Below are 9,288 nucleotides of genomic sequence, written 5' to 3' on the forward strand. Positions count from 1 at the left end.
TGTCGTCAGGTATTGTAGTATGGACAAGGACAGGGTACGACATGTGTAATCATTCACTTTAATCCCTACACTGCCTTTTTGCACAAATGACTCGAACTGTTTCCTCCAGGAATTGCCGAACCCCTTCATACGTAAGGCCTGCTGGAGGAAGGGTCATTTAACCTTAGCATATGCCATCTTGAAGTCTACTTTGAAAACAACCCCATCCAGTTTTTTTGAGTGGATTTCATGTAGGACGACAACACCCTCTAGTATGTGTCTGCCCGACATGAAAGCCGTCTGAGTTGGTTGCACAACACCATGTGGAGTCCGCGTCGGTCGGTTCGTACCAACTTCAGTAAAAGTTTTGAAAATCACATTTTGGGAATAGATGGTAAGATTTTTTGTGTATAGTTTGCCATTTTTTTTTTGCAACTGTGACCATCCGATCTTGTGTACATAAAGAAAAACCTCAAAAAGAAAAAAAAGGAACGTGTTTAAGATTTCCTTTGGCTTAATGCATCCTTTCACCCTTCAAAAGTAGAAGACTAAAATGTGTATATATAGAAAAAGTGTGGTATTTAATTTGACAGTAGGCAGCTATAGTACAGTATGCTCAGTGGAGTCGGATCTCCGTTTCCTAGCCAAAATTTCACCTAGAAACTAGCTAGAGAGGGGTAGGGGAAACATGAAAGAAAGAGAACTACCACTACTCAAAATCAGATAATAACTATAACAAGCTCAACTAAAAAGCAAACTAGCTAGCTAACTATATGTACACATACTTAGGGACTGCTGGACTGGATGCAAAGCTTGTAGGGTCACCGGTAGTTAGTTCAACTTTGAGCTAAGTACTGATATATGGTCACCAAAAAATTCACCCGTTCCGGACGGTGCCTTAGTTGTGCTTTTTCGGGTGAGGCTTGGGTGGTTCTCCACGGCGAGCAAGCACGGCCACCTTATCAGACTCAACACCAAGGCTCCCCCGGTTGCCAAAGCTTGGTTCAGCAGATCCCTTTTGTATCTCCTCCACTCCCACGTTTTTAACTTTCTTGGTCTTCCCTGCATCGAGCTTCATGGTACTCCCTTGCTGTAACCCTTTCTTTACAGACGAGGAATCACCGGTTGGCATGGACGGGTCCTTCACTGCGTGAAGCAACATATGAGCAGCTGGTGAGATCAACAACACTACTACTTGTGACTGAATAAATGTTACTACAAACTTGAGATGAACAGTGCAAATAAGAAGCGAAAAATTAGACTCACCGTGGCGAGCATGAGCGAGGGGATGATGGCCAAGGGCGAGCAGGGAGATGACCAGGGCAACTGTAAGAAGAACTCGGACAGTAGTCATGGTGAACTCCAATTAACTGCCGACGGCCGGTAAATCTTGGTGGGCTGGTGAAGGGGTGATGAGGAGAGGAGTGTGAAGAGAGGAGGAAGGCTGAGGCTTGTTGGGTTCTTATAGAAGAATGCTTGTTAGTTTAAACACTGGTAGTCAGATATAGATCGAAGACTAGCTGCTAGCTGGGTGGTCAAAGCTCAGATTTCTTACAGACTGTTATATACAAGTACAGAACATCTGCCGCGGTGTTGTTTAACAAACCCTACGAGTGTAAGCTTTCTCTCTTTTACTACTGCAGCTGCTCAGAGGGCCACGCAGCATGCACTTGCACTGATGCGTAAAAACGTGTGGCTTCTGACGGTGGGGGTGTGCCAAGCAGTGGCTCCCTCTTGGGATCCGAGCTCCCTGTTGGACTCCCGACACATCGGCGCCACAGGCGAGAAGGTACGACTGTGCGTGCCACGGCGCCAGTTTTCTAATCCCAGTTTCACATCGCTTTGATCCATCTACTGTCCCGGGCCAGGCATAAGACCAAGATCATATGTTCCTAGGCAACTCTGCAACCCTCGAGCTCGAGTGAGTTTTAAAAGTTAAGCATTCAGGAATCGAACCAACCTTCAAAGAAAGAGAGTTTAAAAAACTGTGCATTTCAGGAATCTAACAGAGGCCGGTTCCCAAATTCCAACGAAGAAAGGAGGAAGGGCAAATTTGTAGCCACTGCAGCTGCAAAGGTGGTGGTGGGTCATTTTTAGTAGTAGAGTGAATTCCATTTTTTACCCCTAGAGTTCACTTTTGTGATAGATATTACCCCATTTAGCAAAAATTTGCAATTTATACTTAATTTACGCAAGTTTGTTGAAGTATAAATGCATAAGCTACATTTCCTCACTAGTTTGAAATTTTGGGTGAATTGGCAGGTTCAAGACCCGGCTGGCGCAATTTAAAAATAAAAAAAATTGCAACCTACTTTCGGTTCACGTTTAGGCCTAAGGAAGCCACATGTGAGAGTGGGGTTGTTGAAGCATAAATGCATAACCCACCTTTCTCCATCAGCTTGAGCTTTTGGGTGAACTAGCTGGTGCGTGTAGTTCTACAGTTTGTGACACATTTTAACCCATTTCATTTTTTCCAGCCACCAACTAAATCCTACAACCTCTCTCAAGTGATGAGAAAATCCGCAGAAATTTAAAGAAGTTTAAGTGTGCCACGTCGATCCATACACATCGGCTCCGACCTCCCCCTTTTGGCATCACAATGGCCGCGCTCTGGATACGCGCACACTACCTCGACAACCGCGGCGTCCGAGCGCATGCACACATCTAGGCGGGCTCTACATGGCCACACGGCTACTACTGGCGCCAAACGCATCTGCAAGGCATGTGGTCATCCTCTGCAGCGGTAGGTTGATTATACATGGTGTGTGTGAAGCTTGTTTTCAATTTAAAGGCCTATGCAATATGATCCAAAGACCTACTTGTGTAAGCACTTATTGTCCAGCGAATCTATGACCTCCATGTGCCAAGTGTTGATACTAACAAGGAGCGAAGACAATACGAGGAGCATGAGAAGGCATGATGCCTAAAGCGATGATCCGATCAAAGGACCTTAATTATGGAGCCTTCTTGCATTCTTTTGGTGGAACATAAACTGGCGATGGGGGTGATGTTACATAACCACCACTACCCTGGCCTATCCCCACACCCCCATTCTTCTTACTTCCCATGTTCTGAACACCGTCGGATCCGCCCCTGCAAGTCATTCACCCCTGCCATGCCTGTATTCATGACCAATTTCCTGGATTCTCGGCTCTTGTCCTTATCAACACTTGAGCTATCAACATTGTTTCCTTCCCTACACTACAAAAAAAAAAGACACATCCGTGACATTTTGGGCCAATCGATTTTTTTTCCTGTCATACTTATAACACTTCTATGACGATAATTGTGACAAAACCCGGTATCATCATAGATGTGGTGGGCTTCGACTTCTATGACAAAAAATCATGATAGAAAATGGGCTTTTCGTCCTGGGCGGGCCGGAGACGCAGCTGCATGACATTTTTTGGGCCGTCCATGACGAAAAAAGCCATGGTAGAAGCGAGGGCGAGGAAAATATCGGTCCCGGTTATGGTGGGTGGTCGGGGCCGAGCGATGCATGGAGGTTTGTGCGTTTCTCTTGTACACGCACGCGCGTGGGTGCGAGGCGTTGGGATCTAACTGAACCCGAGCAAGGCGTTCGCCTACTGAACCCGAGCGATTGCACTGCAGGCTACGCGTTACTGAACCCGAGCGATCAATCATGGCTATTAACTGAACCCGATCGAGCAATTCCTTCGCTACTGTTGCTAACTGAAGCCGATCGATGCTGTCTCTGGATGAACAGTGAGCGTTGCAGGGGGGGGGGGGGTTGGATGAACAGTTCCCGGTGGGGGTAGATGAACAGGACCCCATGGCGTTGCCTCTGGATGAACAGGACCCCACTCGATCGAGCCGGTTGAGGCTGGATGAACAAGACCCCGTGGAGGGCTGAATGAACAGGACGACCCCGTGGAGGGCTGGATGAACAATAGACGATGAAGGGGTGGATGAATAGTAGCCCGTGGAGGGGTGTTTGAACAGGAGCCCGTGGAGAGGGCTGGTTGAACAGTAGCCGGTGGAGTAGCTGGCGGTGGAGGCTAGATGAACAGGAGCTCGTGGATGAACAGTCACAGGTGGAGGCTGGAGGAGGTCGACGATGGATGAACAGTAGCCCGTGGAGGCTAGAGGAGGTCGACGGTGGAGATGAACAGTATCCCGTGGAGTCCCGTTTTGCGGTACCCCACACCCTCCCGATGAACAGGACCCCCGTTTCGACAGCAGCGCTCCAACACAAGTCTGTTTCCACCGTTTTGTGGTACGCCACACCCCTCCCGATCAATAGGACCCCGTTTCGACCGTAGGAGGTCCAACACAAGTCCGTTTCCTCCGTTTTGCGGTACGTCAGACCCCTCCCGATGAACAAGACCCCGTTTCGAACGTGGCCGATCGAACACAAGGCTGTTTCCTCCGTTCCGAGGTACGCCAGGCCTCGTTTCCATCGGCTGTTCCGTCCAAGCCCTCCCGATGAACACGACGACACATTCCATTCTGACCCAGCCGGTTGGCTCCCCATGAACACGACGACGACGCTGTTTCTCCGTTCCGACCCATCCATCTACACGAGCCCTGTCCGTATGTATGCGCGAGTAGGCATTCGAGACCCCGCTCGTACGTACGTACGTGGCCGTATTTTATTTTTTGCACGCTGGCCGCTATACGTACATGTACATGCTACGTGCGTGCCTCTACTACGACACGTGCGCGCCTCTACATCGACCAGTATGTACGTACATGTTCGCGACCAGAATGACAACGCTACATACGCTTCGACCAGGTGGGTTCCGTCTGTCAGGCACTTCCTTGCGTGCGAAGATGTAGCTGGTGGGTCGCAGCAGTCAGGGGGCAAATCATTTTTTTTGCCGATAATATAGACGCACTTCCTTGCGTGCGAAGATGTAGCTGGTAGGTCCCAGCAGTCAGGGGGGAAACATTTTTTTCGCGAAATACGGTGGCCCGTCCGGTGGGTCCTTGCTGTCACGTGGAGGAATCATTATTTTCCGCGTAATAAGGAGGCACTTCCTTGCTGCGGTCGTGGACCCAGCTGTTAGCCTCTCCACGTATAGTCCACGTCCGATGGAAGTCGTTCCATGACCACGTTGACCACACCGCGCCGAGAGCACCAGGGCGGTGGACGACGGCGAGGCCTAGGAAGGGGACAACGCAGAGCCGGGGAAGACGCGGCAGTGGAAGCCCGTGCGGAGAGGAGTACGAGGGTTTACTGGTTCGACTGCGGTGTGAGGCTGCCGTCGCCGTAGGGCCTGGCCAACGGTGGGAGTAGTAGGGGGCGGTGAGGCCTCTGCGGCAGCACAGCCGGCCACGGAAGGCAGGAGCAGGTGGCACAATTGGCGCTGCTTTGGGCGGCTGGAGCAAGAAGACCAGAGGTTGAAGAAGCACTACGGCCATTGGATGAACATCCTACGGTAACTGGAGCTAGAATCGTTCATATTGACTAAGTTGACAAAGCCCTCCATCCCTGTCAACTTAGTAGGCCCACAAGTCAGCATCCACTATGCTGGGTCCCAGCTAGCAGGGGGAGTATTCATTTTTTTGTGCATAATAAGGAGGCACTTCCTTGCGTGCGAAGATATAGCTAGTGGGTCCGACCTGTCAACGGGGGAACATTTTTTTCACGAAATACAGAGGCCCTTCCGGTGGGTCTCAGATGTCAGCTAGAGGAATCATTATTTTGCACGTAATAAGGAGACATTTCCTTGTGTGCGGCCGTGGACCCAGCTGTCAGCCTCTCCACATACAGTCCACGTGCGATGGAAGTCGTTCCATGACCACGTTGACCACGCCATGCCGAGAGCACCAGGGCGGTGGACAACGGTGAGGCCTAGGAAGGGGACAACGCGGAGCTAGGGAAGACGCGTAAGTGGATGCCCACATGGAGAGGAGTACGAGTGTTCACTGGTTCGGCTGCGGTGTGAGGCTGCCTTCGCCGCAGGGCCTGGGTTAGCAGTGGGAGTAGTAGAGGGCGGTTGAGGGCTCAATGGTAGCACAACTGGCAACTGGAGGCAGGAGCAGGCGGTCTCGCCGGCGCTGGTTTGGGCGGCTGGTGCAAGAAGAGCAGCGATTGAAGAAGCAACAGGACTGTTCGATTCAAATCCAACGGTTACTGATGAGGGTATAGACTTAGGGTAGGGTCACATGCCTGACCTAGGTGCCCCACCCAAGGTCACTACCCTAGAAGCAAAGAAACCCAAGAGATAACGGGAAGTGCCCAAGGAAGGCGTCGAGTGTAAGTCACTCGACGACCACATCACTCGGGAACCCCAATTTTATGAAGATCACTCGACCTATGAAGACCAAGAGTCAGTCGGAATCACAACGGTCGGACGTTCACTCTGTAGTCTTTATAGGCATTAATTGTACTTAAAGTTGGCGTTATTAGTAACATCCCTCCTTAATGAACATTGAACCCTCTGTAACAGAGGGGAGCTGGGGCCCTGGCACACTCTATATAAGCTACCCCCCTCCTCTGGGACAAGGGTTTGCACCCCCTGTAACGTCACACACATATAATCCAGTCGACCGCCTCCGGGCACCGAGACGTAGGGTTATTACTTCCTCTGAGAAGGGCCTGAACTCGTAAATCCCTTGTGTACACCTTCACCATAGCTGAGATCTTGCCTCTCCATACCTACCCCCCTTTCTACTGTCAGTCTTAGAACCACGACAGTTGGCGCCCACCGTGGGGCAGGTGTCTTAGCGACTTGTTGGTGAAGTTGCAATTTTTTTCTGATCCCCATCATCATGGTTTCCGGCGGTGGTTTGGCTGAGGGGCGCGAGATCCGTCTCGGCGCACTCGTTTTCATCGCCGACGACTCTGCTTGGCTTCAAGAAGCTCCCCTTGACGTCGAGGCGCTCCCCGTCCGAGGGGCGACGCACTTTCGCGCGTGCATTCACGGCGTCCTTCTCCGGCAGCCGTCGACTCAGTATCAGTCAGCTCCAATGGTGTCGTCTCCCCCCGCTGTTCGCCACCAGAAGCGATCTGGTCGGTCACGGCTTCAGCGGTGGGTGAAACACGCAATGGCTCGACATTCGGCCACCCATCAAGTTGCGGCAATTGAGCCCGACGAAACTCTCTACGGCATGTTCGATCTGTCGACTAGCTCCGCCGAGACCGCATCCGAGTGCGATAGTAGCGATCCTGCGGCTGAAGTGTTGATGGTCGATGGACCACATAGTCCATCTGGTGTCCCCCGTGGAGACGGCGGGAATGGGGGCGGTGATCCGTCGCGCGTCCACGAGGAGTACCATCCCGAACCCCTCTCTTCATAGCAGAGGGAAGAACTTCGGCACCGCAATATGGATGCACTCCACACACCCATCGTTGGAGAAACCCCCGAGGTTCGGGCCTTGGAAGCGACGCGCTTGGCTAATTTGGCTGAGCACACTCGATTGGAAAAACCTCCAGCATGCTCTCGACGAGCGTGCTCGGGAATGGATTCCCGAGTCCAGTCGACGACAGCTTTTCCCACCTCCACCTAAGGTATACCACACTCTGATTCAAAATCTCATAGCTGCAACCCGAATAGCAGAGTAAATTCAACCTTCCCAGTCAGAGGCTGGCAGAGGTTTGATGCAGATCCGGGCCTTACTCCGGGCAGCAGGAGAGCTGAACACAGTGGTGTCTCAGTTGCGGGGTTAAGATTCATAGCAGATCCGTGGTGGTGGATACTGTCCAGTCGGCCCACAATCCAAGATTGCCCCTGCGACGTGAGGGCCGTGGGCAGTATGATCACCGACTCGACCGCGACAATCATCATCGGATGCCGACACCTCCTCTGAGGAGTACATCATATGCGCCTCGGCAGTACGATGATAGACGCCTTCACAGCAACGAACATAGAGCATCAGTCAACCCAAGGGAGCCAGGCTTTGATGCAAGATCTATTCTCGTTCAAGGTTTAGTCGACCGGAACGGAGCGCAGAGGGAAGACCTTGGTAGAGATCGCCCGACTGGCAACAGGGTTCATGTTTTAGGTCCAGAGTGTTTTAGCAGAGCCATTAGGGCTGTAGTGATTCCCCCCAACTTCAAGTTGGCGACTGGAGTCAGCAAGTTCACTGGGATGTCCAAGCCTGAAACTTGGCTTGAAGACTACCGAGTGGCTGTACAGATTGGTGGCAGGAATGATGAAGTGGCAATAAAGCATCTTCCTCTGATGTTAGAAGGATCAGCCAGAGCATGGTTGACTCAATTAGCCCCGAACAGTATATACAGTTGGGAAGAACTTGCTCGAGTGTTTGTCAGAACTTTTGAGGGCACTTGCAAGCGGCCAGCGGGGTTGACAGAATTGCAACATTGTGTGCAGAAACTGAGTGAGACTCTGAGGGATTTCATTCAGAGGTGCACCACTTTGCATCTCATAGTGGAGAATGTATCTGAACATCAAGCACTGTGTGCCTTCAAAGAAGGCGTTAAATACTGAGAACTGGTCCTGAAGTTCGGTCGGACTGGGGATATGACTCTGACTCGGATGATGGAGATAGCCACCCGGTATGCTAACGGAGAAGAAGAGGATCGACTCCGTAGCGGAAAGGGCAAACCAGTCGGCTAGGACGCCGACGGAATTAATTCCAGTCGGAAACAAAAACGTAAGGCCGAGCCCACGGCACCCGGTAAAATTGCGGCAGTGGTTCAAGGAAAGTTTAAAGGGAAACCTAAGGGGCCCTGGACCCCTAAGAAGGTAAAGGACCAAGCGGGAAATGATGTGTTGGATTTGCCATGTCACATTCACATGAAGAAGGATGAAGAGGGTAATCTGATTTACCCTAAACACACCACTCGACAATGTCGACTCCTGATCCAGCAGTTCCAAAGAGTTGGACAAAGACGAGGATGAAGAAGAAGATGATGGTTATCCCAAAGTCAATTCCACCCTGATGATCTTTGCTGATGTTGAGAGCAAGAGTCGATTGAAAGTTATCAACAGAGAAGTGAACATGGTTGCCCCGGCAACAATGACTACATACCTGAAATGGTCCCAAACAACCATCATGTTCGACCAGTCTGATCACCCTGCGCATATAGCCATCCCTGGGAGGCAAGCGTTGGTGGTCGACCCAGTGGTCGAAGGCACTCGACTGACCAAAGTGCTAATGGATGGTGGTAGCGGCATGAATATCCTTTATGCTGAAACCTTGAAGGGGATGGGCATTCTGATGTCCAAACTTAGCGAGAGCAATATGAGTTTCCATGGCGTTATCCCTGGAAAGAAAGCCAAATCACTCGGCCAGATCGCCCTTGACGTGGTTTTCGGTGATTCCAAGAATTACCGTAAGGAAAAGTTGACATTTGAAGTTGTGGATTTCTAGAGTGCT

General features: G+C 51.1%; 1 protein-coding gene across 1 annotated transcript; it reads right to left on the reverse strand.

Annotated features, from left to right (window-relative positions):
* Positions 1–541: 541 nt before the first annotated feature.
* LOC123089253 (uncharacterized) lies at positions 542–1,440 on the reverse strand. The gene is made up of 2 exons (XM_044510974.1): positions 1,246–1,440; positions 542–1,125 (listed from the first exon to the last, which is right to left on the reverse strand). Exons 1-2 carry the CDS (start codon positions 1,331–1,333, stop codon positions 878–880), a joined length of 336 nt encoding a protein of 111 aa, XP_044366909.1. The 5' UTR covers positions 1,334–1,440; the 3' UTR covers positions 542–877.
* Between the last annotated feature and the right edge of the window lie 7,848 nt (positions 1,441–9,288).

The sequence above is a fragment of the Triticum aestivum genome, chromosome 4B (assembly GCF_018294505.1).
Source record: "Triticum aestivum cultivar Chinese Spring chromosome 4B, IWGSC CS RefSeq v2.1, whole genome shotgun sequence".
NCBI lineage: Eukaryota > Viridiplantae > Streptophyta > Magnoliopsida > Poales > Poaceae > Triticum > Triticum aestivum.